The 19,541-nt window shown below is 37.2% G+C and overlaps 1 protein-coding gene across 6 annotated transcripts; it reads right to left on the reverse strand.

The window, feature by feature from the left end:
- Positions 1 to 635: 635 nt before the first annotated feature.
- LOC18443988 (phytochrome-interacting ankyrin-repeat protein 1) lies at positions 636 to 18,769 on the reverse strand. Of its 6 annotated transcripts, XM_088860790.1 has the most exons (6): positions 18,298 to 18,769; positions 18,090 to 18,174; positions 15,531 to 15,594; positions 15,051 to 15,222; positions 1,926 to 2,155; positions 636 to 896 (listed from the first exon to the last, which is right to left on the reverse strand). In XM_088860790.1, the coding sequence occupies exons 4-6, from the start codon at positions 15,196 to 15,198 to the stop codon at positions 879 to 881; spliced, it is 396 nt and encodes a 131-aa protein (XP_088716916.1). In that variant the 5' UTR covers positions 15,199 to 15,222; positions 15,531 to 15,594; positions 18,090 to 18,174; positions 18,298 to 18,769; the 3' UTR covers positions 636 to 878. The 6 variants fall into 6 exon arrangements, with proteins under 6 accessions (XP_088716916.1, XP_088716915.1, XP_011626985.1 ...); XM_088860789.1 differs by lacking the exon at positions 15,531 to 15,594; XM_088860788.1 differs by lacking the exon at positions 636 to 896 and having other exon boundaries at positions 1,682 to 2,155.
- Between the last annotated feature and the right edge of the window lie 772 nt (positions 18,770 to 19,541).

A 19,541-nucleotide genomic window follows, 5' to 3' on the forward strand; every position in this document is an offset into this window, starting at 1 on the left:
ATCGCGTAAAACCTGATAATCCAGATCGGGAACTGCTGATCCGAAGTAGGAATCAGCCACGATTAAACCCAGTCTACAAAAGTACAAATGAAAGCCCTCCTTGTTTTTTAAGCTCATGTGGGTTTTTTTAGCTCCCCTCTAAATCTCCACGTCATAAATCTTTTTTTTTTTTTTTTAATCTTAAATATCTTTCTGGATCATCAATTCTTATCAATCCCGATCACCAATCTAGCGATCTGACACAAATCTGTGGAGAAGACAATCCACCGCATTGATCCGGGTTTTAAAACACTGCATCAATCACTTGATCTTGCCAATAAATCAAAGATCCACAACGGCCTATTGAACAACAATACAGACTCCCTTCCTAGCGCATCTAACCACATTAATAGAACAAGTAGAGGCTTTAAAACCCTATACATAGATGTCGAGCCCAAACAAGAAATTGAGCCTTCAACAGCAGTTTTCCATAATCCAAACACACAGGCAACCCCAAGCTTATAAAACGACTAGACACAGCCACCAGTAAAACTAGTACTAACCAGTATTTGCAGCAATTCCCTCATTGTTTGGGCACGTCAAAGACTTTCCTTTCAGACTCCTCATCTTAGCATAAACATTATTCTTAATAGACCTTGCATCAAAGACAATCCTTTCATAATCAAAATATTTTCACATACAATGCTGGGGAGACTGCCATATGAACGTATTAATGTGGCATCTACTGAACAAATTAGACCACAAAAAACACTTCACATTGAAGAGCAGAGTTAAAACCACATTATTATTGCTTTCTGCATCAACTTAATACCGAGGGCAATACCCTTCACTATCATCAGAAGCCTTAGTCATAACTCGCAAGTATAAAGTGCAGATCTTCATGAATACTGTTTATCCTGTCATATGTTACACAAACAATGTTACTATGACGTGTATATGTGGGGCAAAAGAGTTTTCATCTACAAGATTTAGATGTAAGACAAAGCACAGATCATTTCTTTATCCCAGTGTTCTTTTTTCTTAAAAAAGACAGCAAGAGTGAAATATATCTAGTTGTTGAAAATGACAAAATGATGAGTCTCAAATGGACTATTGATCGTTTAGAAGCAAATCTGAATTTCACATAAAAAGAATACATCTTAAATACAAATCCAGATTCTTTATTTTTCATAGGTTATCAGCTTAAACATCTAGATGCAAAAGCTATGGATAGTACAACAAGTTACTGATGAAAATATGAGTATGGATACTTGAATGTACAGATTTCCCAACAAATCTCATATTACCTAATTGGATCATCTAATAATACCCCACCAGATAATTGTCGAAAAGAAGAGAATAATACCCTACTAGAGTTATGTTACCCAAGCATTTTGTAATATATGAATGTGTAAATGACCAAACAAAACTTCAAATTTCACACAACATTAGGAACACTATTATATCATGTTATCGGTATACAAAGGCAACCATATATTTGGAACAATTATGCATGCTTAGAACTAAAAGATAGGCATTACGAGTGCAAGTGCGTGCCACAAAATCAGGTTTCCAAAAGGAGACAAGGTGGCAAATAACCTACTCACAACTTGCAGTCCCAAGAGAAACAATCAGAAAAAAAATTACACAGGTGTTCATAATTAAAAAGAGAGAAAAATGGAAAATTAAAGCATCAAAAAACTAAAGAAAAAAGCAAGGAAAAAAATTTATTGTTTCAAAAGTTCTGCAAGAGAAGCCAAGGGATGTAAATTAGGTCTCTAACTCCTGTATCACACCAGAAAGGAACACCAACATAGTTTAACCATGGCAAACATAAGACCCAAGATTGCAGAAGACAAACATAAGATCCAAGACAAATAATCTGAAACCTAAAACACTTTCTATCGTTATTCTCCTATTTAGCCAAGACAGTACGGTGAACTAACATAATTATGCAGGTATGCCCAGCTCTCAGAGCTGTAAGATCCATCACCAGCTGAGAGATTCTCTTCTTGGCTCCTCTTCACCTCATATGCCCACTCCAAACCTGGACAATAATGCAAGGGGGGATTGAACCTACTATCATTTATATCAGCTGCTAAGAATGCACCATTCTCCACCAAGAATTTGACAGCTTCCTTGTTTCTCTCCTTTGCAGCGCTATGCAGAGGTGTCCCTGGTATACAAAAACAACATAAACAAATAAAGTCATAAGGAATGACTTAAGAGTGGATGCAAAAACTAGGGATATTTCAATAGCAGAGTGAAACAACATGAACTGAGTTGAGATTCTTGATAAATGCACAGATTTGCAAGTAAAACAATCTTTCATAACATGTCAGTAGGACGCTTTTCTTCTCAAGTGAGTGCTAGGAGGACATGGACAATGTGGTCAAATTTTTTGTTTTGCACTTTTAAATAGAACATTATTACCAATCTAAAGTATAAGCACAAATAGGTGTTTGAAAATTCAGCCACGAGGCTGCCTAGGCTGACCTGCACTAAATCAGAAAGGCCTAGAGCCATAGGCCCTGCCTAAGCACCCACATGCGCACGGGTGCCTAGGTGGCATGTCAGTGCCCTTGCCGAGGCTGGAAGAAGCCCCTCAGCCAAGGGCAAAATGCATATTTTTCTTCCCCTAGGATTTTGGGGTGCATATTCCACCCACACCTCCCCACCCCAACCACCCACATCACCCCAACCACCCACATCATCATCATCCAAGACTTATCCCAACTATTTGGGATCGGCTATATGAATCCTATTTCCTCATTCTACTCTATCAAGAGTCATACTTTCCATAAGACTATATATCACCATATCTTTTCTCTAACTACTTCCATCCATGTCCTTTCGAGCCTTCCCCTTGCCCTTTTAGATCCTTCCACTGAACCAAATTGCCCTACTAACCAATGTTGTATTAGGTCAATGTTGCACATGGCCAGCCCACCTAAGTCTACTCTTTCCCCGTCGTATCATCTACTAAATTCCCTCGAATGCATTCATTCCAGATTCTATCATTTCTTGTCCTTGTCACTCATCCATCTCAACATCCTCATCTCAATTACCTATCCTATGGATATGTTGTTTTTTGACCGCCCCGCATTCTGTCCCATAAAGTATGGCTAATCTTAGAGTTGTCCTATAGAACTTCCCCTTCAGTTTCATTGGTATGCGGCTATCACATAAAACTTCAAATGCACACCTCCACTTCGTCCACCCAACTCTAATTCTATGCATGACATCTTCCTCAATCTCTCCATTCTCTTGGATTATCGACCCAAAATATCGAAAATAACCACTTTTAGGCATTTCTTAACCATCAAACTTAACTACTTCCTCGTTTCTACTCCTATTATTACTAAATTTGTATTCTATATAAGTATATATTATGTCTTAATCTGACTAATTTTACAACCATCAGATTCTAGAGCATACCTCCAAAGTTCTAACTTTGCCTTGATGCCGCCCCTAGTCTTATCAATCAAAACTATGCCATCCGCGAACCGCATGCACCACAGTACCTCATCATTCAAGTGCCTAGTTAACTTGTCTATAACCAAAATAAAGAGCTATGGGCTCAGTGCTGACCGCTAATGTAGGCCTACTGTCACTGAAAATTCACTTATCTCTCCACTAGTTGTCCACACGCTAGTTAGTGCTCCCTCGTACGTATCTCTCACCATGTAAATATAATTTCTATAGGCTCCTTTCTTTTTCAACACTAATCAAATTAAATATCTAGATACATATCGCATGCTTTCCCTAAATCAATAAAGACCATGTGGACGTCTTTTCCCTTCTCTCTAAATTTCTCAATTTGTTGGTTACATAGGAAAATAGCCTTAATTGTTGACCTCCCCGCAATAAACCAAACTCATTTGCTCATACACTCGATTCATGCCTCAGTCGTTGCTCAATCTCACTCTCCCACAGCTTCATAGTGTGGCTCGTAAGTTTGATCCCGCGGTAGTTCGTACAATTGTGTCTCTTTTGTTCTTGTAAATTGGTACCACAATACCTTTTCTCCATTCGTCTAGCATTTTCTTTGTTCTCAATACCTTGTTGAACAGCTTGGTCAACCAGCATATGCCAATCTCCAAACCTCCATCGGGATACTAGTCCTAAAGTCTTTCTTGCCTTCATCTTTCTTAAAGCTTCTTTCACTTCAAATATTCTTATCCTACAAATTTATCTATGACCCCCAGCCTCATTTATGTCCATAACGCTATGCTCCCATAGTGTTTGTTATTTAACCATTTTTTAAACAAAATTCTCCACCTTTCATTGACCTCATCATCCTCACCAGAACTCTTTGATCCTCATTCTTCATACATTTAATATGATCTAGATCCCTACACTTCCCCTCTCTCCTTTTTGCTAGTTTGAATACATCTTTTTTTCACCTTCTTTTGTCCCCATTTATTGTATAGATTATCATATGCCTTAAGTTTAGCCTTTCTATTTTCTCAGCGTTTTTCTTGAAATTATTATATTCTTTTAACTTTTGGTCATTTTTATTACATTGCCAAGCTTTATAACATGATCGTTTTTCACTAATAGCCTTTTGAACCTCCTCACTCCACCACCAAGTTTCTATATCGAAAATTATTTTCCCTCTAGATTCTCCTAAAACTTCTTTTGCCACTTCCTTAATACAAGCAGCCATCTCATTCCACATAATATTAACTTTGTGCGGAAAATTCTATTTTCCTTCTTTCACCAAATTTTATGCTCTTCGTTTTTTAATTCCAGCACCTAGTTCTTGGACACCTATTAATTTCACTCCTCTTCCATTTTTACGCAGACATCCATAACCAGTAGCTTATGTTGCATGTTTAGACTCTCTCCTAGAATAACTTTACAGTCTTTACATGACGGACGATCTCTGACGCAAACCTAGTAGCTTGAGCTAAGGTTTTTGCAAAGAAGATAGGGAAGATCCAAAATTAGAGAAAGATGCAAAAAACCAAAGCAAAAAAGAGCACTTGTTGCTCTGGGGTTTGAATGAAATTCCATAACATCATCCCCCATTATGCTTTAATAACATCCCTTTTATAAGAAAACCTAAACAAAACTTAATCTTGGACATGCATCTAATCTTATCATAGTCCTTTATTATTAAAGACTTTTAAGTGAATAAAAAGACTTCAAAGACTCTAGAAATTACCACTTATGCCACAAGTAAATAAAAAGACTCAAGAAAAAAATAAAAGGCATACAAGGATAGACTTAATGACTAATTTGCCCTTTTGTAGTTCCTCTTGTAAACTTTAAGCTCCTCTCTCTTGTCTAGATAGTCGATAGTAGTATTCTGGGCTGCATCAGTCCCCCCTTCCTCAAAAGAATTTTCCCTCGAATTTCTACGGCTCATCATCAGAGGTATCACCATGATATGGAATGAGATGCTTGACATTTTATTTTTTTGGAGTAAAGGTGACTATAATTATTGTACGGAGTAATAAAATGTACACAAAAATGGGACCCTCTTAGAGAGTACCCTACACATCCCCGAAGGGTATAAAAAAGTATAAAAGCGAAATTACAACTCCAAGGATTGATGTTGGAGATCTAACAAAAATCTAAGGTCCCCCTGAGAAATGGAGTAGGCTCCCCCTTTAGCAAGATAATCAGCATCGGAGTTTGGCCTCCCGAAAAATATGGCACCACGAGATTGAGATATCTCGTCACAAATGGGATATTTCACTAAAGATGTCTCCTAAACGCCACAAGCTGGGAGAGAGCCTTGATGCCCAAGCTATGACATTCTTAGAGTCCCCTTCTACCATCAAGGTGTGACCCTAGGTAAGGCAAAAACTACGTAGACCTTCTAAAAGGGCCATGGCTTCTGCTAGATTTGAGTCCGCGAGGCCAATGGGGCAGGAAAAGGCATGCAAGGTCTGTCCATCGGATGAACAAAAGAGCCCACCTACTCTGGAGGGGCCGGGGTTCCCAAGGGAGCAGCCATCAAAGTTCAGCTTGATGGAGCCTACTTCGGGTGGTCTCCAAAGAGAAGATCTAGAGATAGTTGGCTTTGCCCCCTGGAGTAAGTTGTGCCAGTTCCTATAAAAATCAAATAAGAGGATGCCTTTAAACAAGCTATGGTTCGTGGCCCAAAAGGCCACTGAGTTCCTGACTTTGTCAGCATAGCCCCAAACGAAGGTCTCTCTACTCTGAAAATCTTGTGGTTCCTTTCAATCCACAGAACCCACAGTGTGGCTGAAACAGAGGCTTTCCAAAGTGCTCTTCCTGCCTTGGGCCAAGGGGCGTAGAGAAAAGCCCAATACAACTGCGGAATGGAGCTAGGAATGACCCAAGTCCACTGGAATAGATCCAACAGATAGGTCCACAGTTCTCAGGCAAAATCAGAGTGAAGGAATAAGTGTGCATTGGTTTCTTCATCCTCCATGCACAAAGTACATCTCTATTTTGGAGAAGATCAATCATCAATACTCTCTCATGGAGTACCATCCAGCAAAAAACCTGGATCCTAGGGGGTAAAAAGGGATTCCAAGCTCTTGGTAGCCAAGGAATATTGGGGCCAGCAGTGGTGGGGATGAGAGAACGAAAGGAGGAGACCGCGAACATCCCCAAGGGTGATGGTTTCCAAATAATCTTATCATCACCAGAGGTTGGAAGGAAGACAGGAGGAAGGATTTCAGCCATACCCCCAAATTCTCAATCTCCAAATCATTGAGGGGTCACATAAAATTTGGAGACCATGATCTGAGATGACCAGAGAGCACAAAATTTTCTGCCACTCTATGCTAAGCATCTCGTGCTAACCAGAAAAGGTTAGGGAAACTGCTCCCTAAGGGATCTACTGTCGACCCATGTATCATTCCAAAACATCATGGAGGCCAAAGAGGGGTCCTGAGGGGGATCCAACTGGGATGAAGGGGAAAGAATGCAAAGAGGGGTCGAGCTAAGGGCCACAAGAGAGAGCAGGAGAGGTTGCTAGAATAGGCCGGGTGGTTTGGTGGGCGCTTTTGATGAGGTGGAAATTAATTGAAAGGCTACATCCAACACCTTCAAGGATGCTGTTGATGAAGGCATAGGGCTAAAAGACCCACAGGCTGGGGTTGATGCCTGATTTAGACTCTATTATGGCGAGAGGTTAGGGAAGAGAGAGGGAGAAGAGATGCCCCGAAGTAGAGAGCTGTGGAGTGAGAATATCGCTTGATAGCTTAAACTGATAGGCATTGTCATTGATCAAATTCAAATTTTTGAACGGTCCTACCTTGACAAGACTTGAGATCTTGGCGTGCCATTTTACTACATTCCCCCATAAACATTGGATTAACCACATTTTGGACCCATTGAGAATTGACATAGTTGTAGTACATACGCACACCACACTTGGTCCTGAACACATCGAAAAATACTCCACCATGAATTTTGAAGCGGCTCAAGATTAATGATGCATTACCCCCGTGATTTCCTTTAATTGGCACATAGTGATTAGATTATAGAGGTCCTCCACTCAAAACAAAATAATGGTTGAAGCTGAACTCCAACGTCATGAATCACATAAGCACCATTCGAAGGCCACCTTCTATATTGTACTCACTAGCAAAATGCTCATAAAAAAATATCACCAAACCCTTGGAACGCACATCACGTGGTACTCCATATTCAGGTAAAACATCAAGTAAAACAAGATCCTTACTGCCACCATCATTTCCTTGATCCTCTTTTTCCTCACCTTGTTTGTTCTCCAGAAAGATTATCACCCATCAAATCATCATCAAAGATGGGACCCTCATCAAAGATGGGATCACTATCAAGGACAAGATCAGCATCTCCATCAAAAGGTTCCTTGCTAAAGATTGGATCACCATTAAAGCTATGATCACCCACTTCTTTCTCAACACCCAAATCTTCATCCAAGTAGTTTTCAAAGACTGGTGGTGAGTCCCATTCCATGACATGTTGATCTTGAGACCATTTGATAAGAACAAAATTTCTTCATAGTTGTCCTTAGATAGACCAGTGTTTTAAAATGCGGTCGCATCACAGCATATACGCCGCATCATGTCGTATGCGGTGGGCAGCACACCTAGAATGACCGCATCGTTGCACTGGCCCCCCACCGCTTTTGGCTGCATCCCGCATTTTAAAACATTGAGATAGACTTCCATAACACTCTGGGATCTCAACCTTAAAACCAGTTTTCCACCTACTACTATCCCTATCCGTACAATCGACTACCTCTCTCCTTGGAGCTTGATCGTGGAAGGGATTTATGCATTCTTCATTTGCCTCAATGTCATACTCCTGAGATGGGGAATTCAACTCCGCCAACACAGAGCTAGGGTTTCTAAGACAGGTTTTTAGCAAATTTAGAAACTAGAAAATAACTGGAAAAGGTCTGAAACTTGCTAGGGTAGGGAGCATAATATCGACACGGCACGCATCACTAGACTGTCTGCCTTTTTGCCCTAGATCACTCCAGAACTTCTCATGCCTCCCGCTTCTATTTTGTTTGCATTTTTCCTAGTTAGTTATCTTTTTTCCCTTTTTACTACTTCTGGAAAGTAATAAATAAATAAAAAGAAAAAAAAATTTCTTCCTTCATAGCTTCAAATTTTGGGTACTTTGAAGCCAATCTTTCTAGATTGTAGTCTTCTCTCTTGTAAAGGGTGTATTCTATAAGCCCCTATCTTTTGCTTCACTGGTGATGTCATAGCCGGTCTTTTAGAACAGGTCACCCCCTAGTGACCAATTTTTGGTTGAGGGACCCGGTATGTGGGTCACCTCGACCCTTACTTTTGTGAAACTCTTATTATTATAATATCTACCGTTAACATTTTCAAAAAAAAAAAAATTGGGTACTTTGATTACTTATCTTTGCATAGAATATCTTCAATCACTTCTCACAAACTAGCATCAAAGGCTTCTATGGTTGTCACTTTTCCTCTTTTTCCTCTTCGTGGAGGCATGGTTGTTGATCTAGGACACTAGAATTGACACTACAGTACCGTACTACAGTAACTTGCTACAGTACCATGCTAAAGTGTGTTACAGTACTGTACTACAGTAACTTGATCGAGTATCGTGCTACAGTGTCCCTACATATCATGTTGCTCTAACACCAACCTGGCTCAGACCTAGTAGCTTGAGCTAAGGTTTTAACAAAGAAGAAGATAGGGAAGATCCAAAATTAGAGAAAGATACAAAAAACCAAAAATAAAAGGAGCACTTGTTACTCTAGAGTATGAATAAAAGTCCATAACATTATCCTCCATTATGCTTGAGTACATCCCTTACATAAGTAAACCCTAACCAAGACTTAATCTTGGCCATCCATCTAATCTAATCATAATCATTTTATTACAAAAGATTTTAAGTGAATAAAAAACATAAAAGACTCTATAAATTACTATTTATGCCCCTAAGTAAATAAAATTACTCAAGAAATAAAAAAAAGGCATAAAAAGGATAGACTCAATGACTAATTTGCCCTTTTGTGGTTCCTCTTGTAAACTTTAAGCTTATTTCTCTCTTGTCTAGATACTCAAGATCAGTATTCTAGGCTGCATCAATCTCCCTTCTTAACTAGAAAGAAGTCTTTTTGGCATTTATATGATCGCCTTTTATAAGTTATTAAGTGTTAATCTCGCCTTTTTAAGTAGGTATTTGATATTGTTATGTCGTAAGTCATAGCAAAATCCAAAATAGCCGCACCCATTTCATTTCTTTCCCCAAAAGCATATCCCCTATGTACCATTTCGTATCCTTAAGTATCTTTTCCCAATGACTATTTAGGTCCCCTCCCATAAAAGTCATCTCTCTATTTTGTATTTCTTGGACTAGTCCATCCATGTCCTCCCAAGATTGTCTCTTAATTCTATCCTCTAGTTCTACCTGTGGCGCATAAGCACTAATTATATCAATCATCTCCTCCTGTAACATAAGTTCAATTAATTAGGAGTCTATCACCTACTCTCTGAACACAAACTACTTTATCTTTGAAATCATTGTCTACTATTGGCCTACATCATTTCTATTATTATCCTTATCCATATGCCAAATTTATATCCATCAATTTCCTTAGCTTTTTCCCCTTTACACTTAGTTTAATGTAGGCAAGCTATGTTACCGCCGTTTCGTCTCATTGTATCCACTAACTGCATATGCCTATTAATGTACCTACATTCTATGTGGCTAGACGAATCTCATTCTCTTGAACTAGTTTCTTTACTTGCACTCATCCATGACACTAGAAACCTAGCCTACTTGTCACCGCAACCGCACGTCGTTGCAGCACATCGATTCTAAGGAAAGCCCTTAGCTAATCCTTGCTCATTTCTCACAGCACCCAAGTGCCGATAAAGCACGTTGCTTACTGTGAACGCCCTAGCATGACAAGATTTGGCAACCAAAGGCAATGTTTAAAAAAAAAAGGTTCCAAAAGATGCCTTTCGACAACCAAGGCAGTGTTTTAAAAGAAACGATCCGCCTAACACCTAGGCCCGGTTGTCCCTCCATGGGCGCCACGTCCAATGCCCAATTTTGGGCAATCACCCAGGGCCATGGGCGCGCTTCCATCTTTAAAGTAGCCCCCAGATTTTGTTTTAAAAGAGTATTGGGGGGGGCATTTAAAACCCCCTAAATTAAAAAACGAAAAACAAAAAAAATATATATAAAAAAAAGACCTTTATAAGCCCTACATCAATTAATTATATACCTATTTCTATGACTCGAAAAAATTTCTAAGGATCGAAGAAGCATCCAAAAGCTTATCTTTCCTTAATAGAATTTTTTTAAGGTGCTAGTGGAGGCCTTAAAGGACTTTTGAGGTGAATTGTAGCTAGATTATGAAATATGGGGACGACGGAGACTATTACAACAACACGCTATGGACGCTTTTAAGTTTCTTCACTAAATTTTCTATGATTTGAAGGTTTGAACATGTTTATTCTTTACATGTGATCTATTTCTATGAAAAAAGTTAATTACCATACATATAAATACAAAAAATGGCAAAATTAACACAAATATATGCATATATGTGCGTTTCGAATTTCAACAACACATATACGCTTAAATTCAAAGAATTTTCACTACAGGGCGCCTGAGGTTTCCGATTCAATCCAAGATCAATTGGGTTTTGAAAGGTATATTACAATATCTAAATTAGGGTTTGGTTATATGTCTGTATAAATGGTTTTCTAGTTTTTTTTTTCCTTTCATTTTTCTTTTTTCTTGTGCTTTTCATTCAAGTTTGGCATAAGATTTTTGCCCCATATTCAAGAGTATGTTTTGGTTTGAGTATTATTGATATGTTTTGGTTTGACTATTATCGATATTTTACGAAGATAGGGTCACCCAATCTAACTAAAGAGTGATTAAACAAACCAAATGGATTTTCTTCTACTTCACTAGTCCTTAATTAGTCCAAAGATTGAAAAGGGGCCAAAAAGTAATTATTCGCTACCATGTTGCCCCTTGTTAATTATTTAGTGGGTCATTTTTAATATATGATGTGATATCAGTGAGTTTCTTACATTTTCGGGTAATTGCAATTTTTGCTTGTAAATTTTTATAGTAATTATTTTGTAAATCAATAAATATTTTCTACTTTGGGTTAATTTATCGATCATCTACTAAAGTTTGATTTGTTGCATCCTAGGTTAAATGCTTAATTTATGTGAATTGCTAGCATATACTTAAGTTTTTGTACGTAATCTATACTTTAAATTTTAGAATTATGATTTTGTGTTGCTAGTGATAATGTAGATTGTCACGAATTGTGGCATATGGGCATGTAATGACATATGGTTTATGAAAATATTTAGATGCCTATACAATTATGTATTTCAATATTATAAAGTTTTAGTACTTCAATTTTTAGGAATGGGCTCAAGGCTAGGTGATCATGGTAGTGGGGGGCACAACATGACATCTTGAATTCCATTCTTATAACAGGTAGTGGACCCCTTCCCCACTTAACTACCCAGATATTGAATAAAAAAAAATTGAAATTTCAACCTCGTCATATTTTCAAAAAGCGCTAGGCGGCCCCCCCAGGCGGCCATGGGGGTCCAGGCCGCTCAACGCCTAGGCGGATGCCCAGAACCTGAGCGGCCCAGTTGAAAAAAAAATTCTGATGAGTGACTGATGGCTGATAGTGATTAATCCATCAGAATTTTGATAATTCATAAGATTATAATCCATAAGAATTTTGATAATCCATAAGACCATAATCCCAATTAAAAAAAGAAATAGAAGTCGAGAAGAGAATTTTGATAATCCATAAGACCATAATCCATATTTTCATACAATGCTAAAACAGTAAAACCATACAATCATACACTGATTGTCTGATACACTGTAGATTGTACACACAAAAATTAGTTAGTAGAACAAGAAACTAAATATATATATATATATATATATGTATGTACAGAAATTCAAAAAATATACAGTCTAAGACACAATAGTCAACACTTAACACAACAGTCAACACCAAGAGTCCTCAGTCATCATCATCATCATCACCATCATCAGAAGGAATAAAGTCAGTTTCATCATATGCATCAAAATCGAGGCTATTATCATCAGAGTCATCTCCCTCTTCAATATAACGCTCGTCCTCCTCTGTTTCTTCTGAATCTGCCTCTTCCTCATCTTCTTCTAGCTCCCTCTTACTAGTATGTGCAGATGAGGCCCTAGAAGTCTTGGCTGCTCTACCATTTTCTATCTTTTTGTGCTTCTCTGAACTCAAATATTGTATAATTTCCTCCCTGGTAGCCTCAAGAACATTTTTACATGGGGCAACATCACCCTTAATACCGACACGGTATTTTTTAAACCGATAAGTGCCCCCATTAGTATCTTTTCCGTAATAATTATATTTAATACGATTTTTGTCATTCAAATTCGGGTTATAACCATACTTCCAACCCGAATCACCACTTCTAGAAGAACCTGAAAAAGATATTTCTGTAGATCAAAGCTCATTTTCATCATTTTCTAATTCTTTTAAATTCAGAAGCTGTCTAATCTCATCCCGAATAGCTTTAGGAACCTTTTTACAAGAAGCAACATTCCCTTTAATACCAGCAAGGTGTTTCTTGAATCGATTAATAACCTCATTGGTATCTTTTTCACAAAAATTACCCCTTATACAATTTCTATCGTTTGGTTTTGAGTTACAACCATACTTCCAACCCAGATCACTTCTTCTAAAAGTAGCAGAAATAGATCTATTCAAATGACAAGGATTTTGTTCCCATTTTTGTTTTACAAAACTCATTTATTGCTTAATCTCTTCTCTGATAGCTTCAAGAACATTTTTACAAGGGACAATATCCCCCTTAATACTAGCAAGATGCTTCTTAAACCAGTTTATTCCCCCTTTCATATCTTTTTCACAAAAATTGGATTCGAGTTATGTCCATATTTCCAACCCAAATCTCCACTTCGACTAGATCCTGAAGAAGACATCTCAAAATAAAACAAGCAATCTAGAAAATAATTTTTTGCACTTACTTTGATTTCTCGAACTCCAAACTCCCACCTCTTATATGTTTTATGGTGCTAAAATAATAAAAAACAACCTTTAATAGGATTATAAAACTCCAAAACCAAATCAAATCGGTGATGTTTGGATACATTTCCGTAACTTTGAGAAACACTTCGATCCAATGAAAACCACAAAATTTAGTTTTCTTGAGGTTTCTTTCTCTGTAAAATGGGTTCTTGTGGGTTTAGGTTTAAAATGAACCTATAACCCCTCCTTCAAATCCTTTATATTTCAAAAAAATTAATACAGCTAAAGAAAATAAAAAATTTCCGCCCTTAGGAGGGGCGCAAGCCCTGGGCGGCCGCCCAGGGCTTGGTGCCCGCTTAGGTAGGTTCCGTATCGCCTAGGCAGCCAGATGCCCTCAGCGTAGAGGAACATGTACTAGGGTGTACATGCGACTCGTTCAGATCCCGAGTTATTGCGAAGCAAAATAAAAAGAATGAGATTATGGAAATAAATATCCTCGCATTTATTGCTATTGCACTATTCATTCTAGTTCCTATTGCTTTTCTACTTATCACTTACGTAAAAACAGTCAGTCAAAGTGTTGAATGAAGCTTGAGTTATTAGTTCTTATCAATGATCAATGATTGAATAAATGAACGGTATTCTAATTCTTACAATTCCAAGTCGCTAGGGACTGCCGCCGAGGTCTTCTAGACCGCCTACGTGCTAGGCGGTCCGCTTTTTTTAACACTGAACCTCGTGTATGTAAGAGATTGAAATAGTACGATACAATAGCACACAAGTAATTTTTTATAAGTTTTTTTTTTTTTTTTCTTTTTTTTTTTTCGGGTTTTGTGAGCGAGGGGGACTCGAGGGAGTTGGGAGGGGTTGGCATCCAACACAAACCCCTATAAACTTCATAGCAGGTTCAAACCCCCTTGTGCTTTATTTAGGCCACGCCCCCCACCTAGGGGGCAAGGACCCTATCCGCCTAGCATCTGAATCCCAATTTTTCCACATTGGCGCCAATTAGGAGTGTATAATTTATTCAGCATGGCAAGTCACTTTTGCATGCTATCTGCATAAAGGACCAACTCAAATTTTCCTGTACTTTTTAACTTGCAAAAAAGAATGCAGATGGAAGTATGAAGGCCACAGAAGAACAGCCCAATTATTTATTATGCACATGCATGAAAGCACAAACATAGACCATTTTTTTTTTTTTGAGAATGTCAACTTCATGAACATAGACCAATGGAAAGTTTTTTCTTTAGTTTCTGGATGATAAATGAAAGAAAAAGACCTACAATTTGAAAAGAAAACCTAGTTGCTCACTTTAATTTTATAATTCACTTTAGGAAACGAGCTTGGGTCAAGACAGTAGAGGCTAGGTTTTTATAGCCCAACGTCTCAAGTTCCATTCCTATGTAACCTTGTCAAAAAAAAAATTATAATTCACTTTTTCATACCACGCTTTCCATTTTATTCATAAAAAATTTGGACCTGTTAATCTCCCTTCTCCTTTTTCCTTTTTGTCACCATAAACCTCAAAAGACTAATCAATTAAGCTTCCAAATGAAACTTAGTTACTTACAACCACATGCACCCCTTGTTCTGGCATCAATGTTTGCACCCCGTTCAAGTAATTCATCCATCACTTTGATGTAGCCCCCCTGGGCAGCAAGGTGGAGAGGAGTTACCCCTGGTGATTTGGGGCCCCACGCAGTCACGTTGACATCCATGCCTTCATCTAAAAGTCGTTTCACCTGATACGGAAACAAGTATGAGAACCCAAAACTAGACTAAACAATGACAGCGCTCTAAGTACTCCATTACATTAATACAAACAAAAGGGGAGGAAAAAAAAACAAAAGAAAATTGAAGGAAAAAAACAGATACTATTTAAATCTGGAGGAAAATAAATAAAGTGGTACATTGCTCAAAAGACAACTGCAGTTTGTGCGAGCATGAAATATGCTATAAGAAGTAAATAGAAACATATAATAAAAAAAGCTCCAATTCTCAATGGAAAAAGTTTATGGCTGAGGCCCTAAACGATCAAATTAAGGCGCACCTCAAAAATTCACTAGAAGAGATTGTTTCGATGCCGAAAAACCCTCAAATCCAATCATCTGAACCTTGAGATACAGGGACATAAAAAAAATGGACTTCAAGTCTTGGAAATAGTGCATCTTGTAATACATTATCCTAACCATTAATTTTCAAGTGTTCATAGATCTACTTGATCTACACTACTTTTGAAGCTTTAAATTTCAGGTCGCAGTATTTGGAGTGCCTATGAGGAAATGTATTTATTTGATTGAAAGAATCAATAACAACCAATCTAGTATCAGTGAAAGGCTATTTCAACTTCAACAGCTCTTTGGCCATTAGCTAAGAGTCCCTTATCTCCAACAATGGGCCAATGCATTCTTAAAAGAATAACATTCCTCCATTGCATAATTGTAGGGTTCCTCCATAGCAAGAGGTTAAAAACAGTTTTAAGGCAACAATGAAGTAACTGAGTAATACAACATGAATGAACCATGGGTTGTCTTTTCAATGTATTAAGGTGGTATGGAGCCAAAAAGTAAACAATAGGAAAAACAAATCTTTTTTACGAAAGCATCAAAGGAGGAGCCCATCTACTTAATTGCGATGGCTATCAAGGCAAACTAAGCAGGAATTGTCTGGGCAAACATATCTAAATGTCTAATAGATAGTACGCCAATTATTTTTCAAAAGAATATAAAAGAAAACTTCAAGGGATATATATATATATATATATATATATATATGTAGATACATGGAAAAAGTTTATATAATGTTGCAACCTTAAAATGTAGAATTACAGATGCACCGAAAAAATCCATCGGAAAAGAATAGTGCATATTGCAACACATTATCTAGACCGTCCACTTTCAAGATTTGTATATGTTTATAGATCTACTAGATTTTAAGCATTTTTGGAGTTTGAAATTTTATAGTTAGATATGAAAATAGATTTGGGATAATCCTATGAATTTTTTACACCAAAATTGCATATTATGATAAAATTTGGAGATGCACCTTAATTGGATTGTTTTTAAGGTTGCAACCTTATAGAAACCACACTATATATATATGTGTATATATATATATATATATATATATATAAAACCTAATTCAAAATTTGAAAGATTATTAGAGTGGCCAACAAACGAAGTGAGTGAGTGGATGAGTCTAAGTAACTCCTATTCACAGGATCAACTACGCCAAAGGCTTGCAGTGAACTATAGAAGGTGGCCACTTCTATTAGTATTAGTTTAGTTAGTATTATTAGTGGGCTGGGAGTTTATAAGTCTACTAACTACATGAAAGGCTTTTAGTGAACTATGGAAGCCACCGAAAAGTTTGAGAGGGCCGCAAGAAGGGGTTCATGATACTATAACTAGAGCCAGTGAATAATAACTTCTATTACATATAACATTTCCAAATCGCCTAAAATACAAAAAAACTGATTTACTAGTGTAATTAGAAAGTCCTTAACTTTCAGGCCAAAACATGTGTTTGGACGGATTGAAACAAACACTTTTTACTGAAATTTACTATAAAATAAATGTTATACAGTACTACACATACGCACATACACACATACAGATCCAGATATGAAAAAAACATAGTTTCAAATTCACCTCTCAGATAGAGATAATCTATATATATATAGAGCGAGATATATATATATATATATATATATATATATAGGGGCAAGCTTTCTATGCTTCCCATACCGCATAAAACTTATATACTTCCCCTATCCAACTATCCATTCATTCTGAATAGAGATGGCCCCAATCACAATGTCACGTCTCTACACTATTTTATTTTTAATTTTTAAAAAAAAATATTTTGACACCAAATTTTGGGTGTCCACTCCTCTCTTAAACTCACACCTATAAAAAATATAAAAATATATATATTCTCAATGAAATAAAATGATCAAAATACCTCTAAAAGTTTTACAAAATACCGCTAAAAGTTTCAAGGGGTATTTTGGTTACTATATTTTATCAAAAAATTCTTTTTACTGCGTTTTTAGGTGCGCCACATTGAGATGCAATTACCAAATTTCACATTCACATAATTTGTAGAGAAAAAAACTGAAAATAAAATACTCTGAGGCATCGGATCTAGATCAAATGGTCAGTGGCTAACTTTATCTAAATTGGATGGCTGGATGGGGAGATGTATATATCTTCTATGCATCAGGGGAAGTATAGAAACCTTTATATAGAAGAGGAGAGCTCCAGATATGAAAAAAACATAGTTTCAAATTCACTTCTCAGATAGAGATAATTAATGCAAATCATAGTTAAACAATAACAAACCAGCCCACTTTGCAAAAGATTTCAAAGTATAAACTATTAGAGTCCAAGCAACATAATCAGTTACAAGTGGAGCTCCTTGTTTCTATATATTATTTCGGGTGTGAATCCCAATTTCCCAGCCCCAAAAAGATAATACAAGTGAATAACCTTAGTGCATAAAAAGAGATAATGAATCAACAATTTTTACACTAGATTAAACCCCTGTTTTGACGATAATGATTTATGAAATTGTTACTACGCAGAAGAAAAAACTAAAAAGGACACACCTCTTTGAGATTGCCTTTACGTGCACCAATATGAAGAAGGGTCCACCCTCTATCATCTCTCTCCACAGAGCACTTAAATAAACCCCTGTAAGATGGTCGTCGCTTGAGCGTGGTTGGATAATCTTGAGGCATTATTTTCCAATATGAACAGCAAGCAGATTTTTTATATATATATAATAAACAGCAGGCAGATTTTTAGCCCAAATACCTTAGAAATCCTCAAAAATGAATCCTAGGAACCAAATATTGCCTCACAAATGGGAATTAAAACCTTGAAACCTTTGATTCCTTGAAACAACGTTAGGCTTTCTAATTGATAACAGATTACATGCTTGATTTCACTGAATCAAAAGGGACTTTCTGCTTGGTGAGAGATTACATGTTTAGAGAGAGAGAGGAGTTACGGAGAGAGAAAAGAATGATTTGCCATGCCGTAGGGAGCAAAAGGATTAAGGCCGGGTCCGAATACACGAATGTTCCGAAAGAGAGAGATTGAAGCCAGAGATACAGAGGAAAGGATAATCATAATGGAGAAACTTCGGATTTAGAACAGAGAAAGAGAGGGGTTAAAAGAGCCTGCGCTTATTCTAGTAAGGTCAATGGGAGGTTTGGTGTTAGGGTTTTGATGGAATTGTTGCAGGAACATGGGGATATGCGAGTAGTGTTGCGAGAGAGAGTTCAGGCAAGATCAAAGAATGGAGGACGATTGATCTTATAGCTTACTTTTGTAATGGAAAACCCTATAAAGTGAGGGCCGCAGAAAAAGGGAAAATAAAATTGAGAAAATATCTCTTTCTTCCGATGGTTTAAAAAACGGATCGGTGACCCGGATCGGGTTTCCAAAAAATCGATCCGGCTCAGCGATTCGCCGATGGGGATCGAGAATCAGGTGAATCGGTCAGAATAAAGCTGAAAAAAAATCCGAAAAAATTATTAAAATTCATTATAAATATTGTTTTTTAGGATTTCAATAAGAAATGAGGGTACTCTATTAAGAATTTTCATGTTTTTGAATGAATATGCGAATATTGATATGTTCTTTCTCTGCATGAACCGCCATTCAACATTTAATTTACATCACACAAAAGGATAAACATATAATTATCATAGAATAAGTATATCAACATACATGGACTACAATAAAGCATAAAATTAGTAACATATGATCTAAAAATAAAATGATAGACGACGTTATTGTTCTTCTTGGTCACGCTGGTGCCATTGATTGAATTCGTTTAACAATTCATTGATTCGATCTAAAAACGAATCATCGATATTAGCAGGCGTCTGACTATTCCCAAATCCCTGAGTGTTAGTGTTTTGTTGTGTTCCCAATCTAAAATCCCCGAAGATTGTCCATCCTTCATGCTCGCCTGTACTGTCGTGCTCATCCCTACACTGTTGCTGTTGGGACTCGATATGTGAATAATATGGCTGGGATAGGGTGGCCTC

This window comes from Amborella trichopoda, chromosome 3 (genome assembly GCF_054954075.1).
Source record: "Amborella trichopoda isolate Santa Cruz 75 chromosome 3, AtrichopodaSantaCruz75HAP2 v2.0, whole genome shotgun sequence".
Classification (NCBI taxonomy): Eukaryota; Viridiplantae; Streptophyta; class Magnoliopsida; order Amborellales; family Amborellaceae; genus Amborella; species Amborella trichopoda.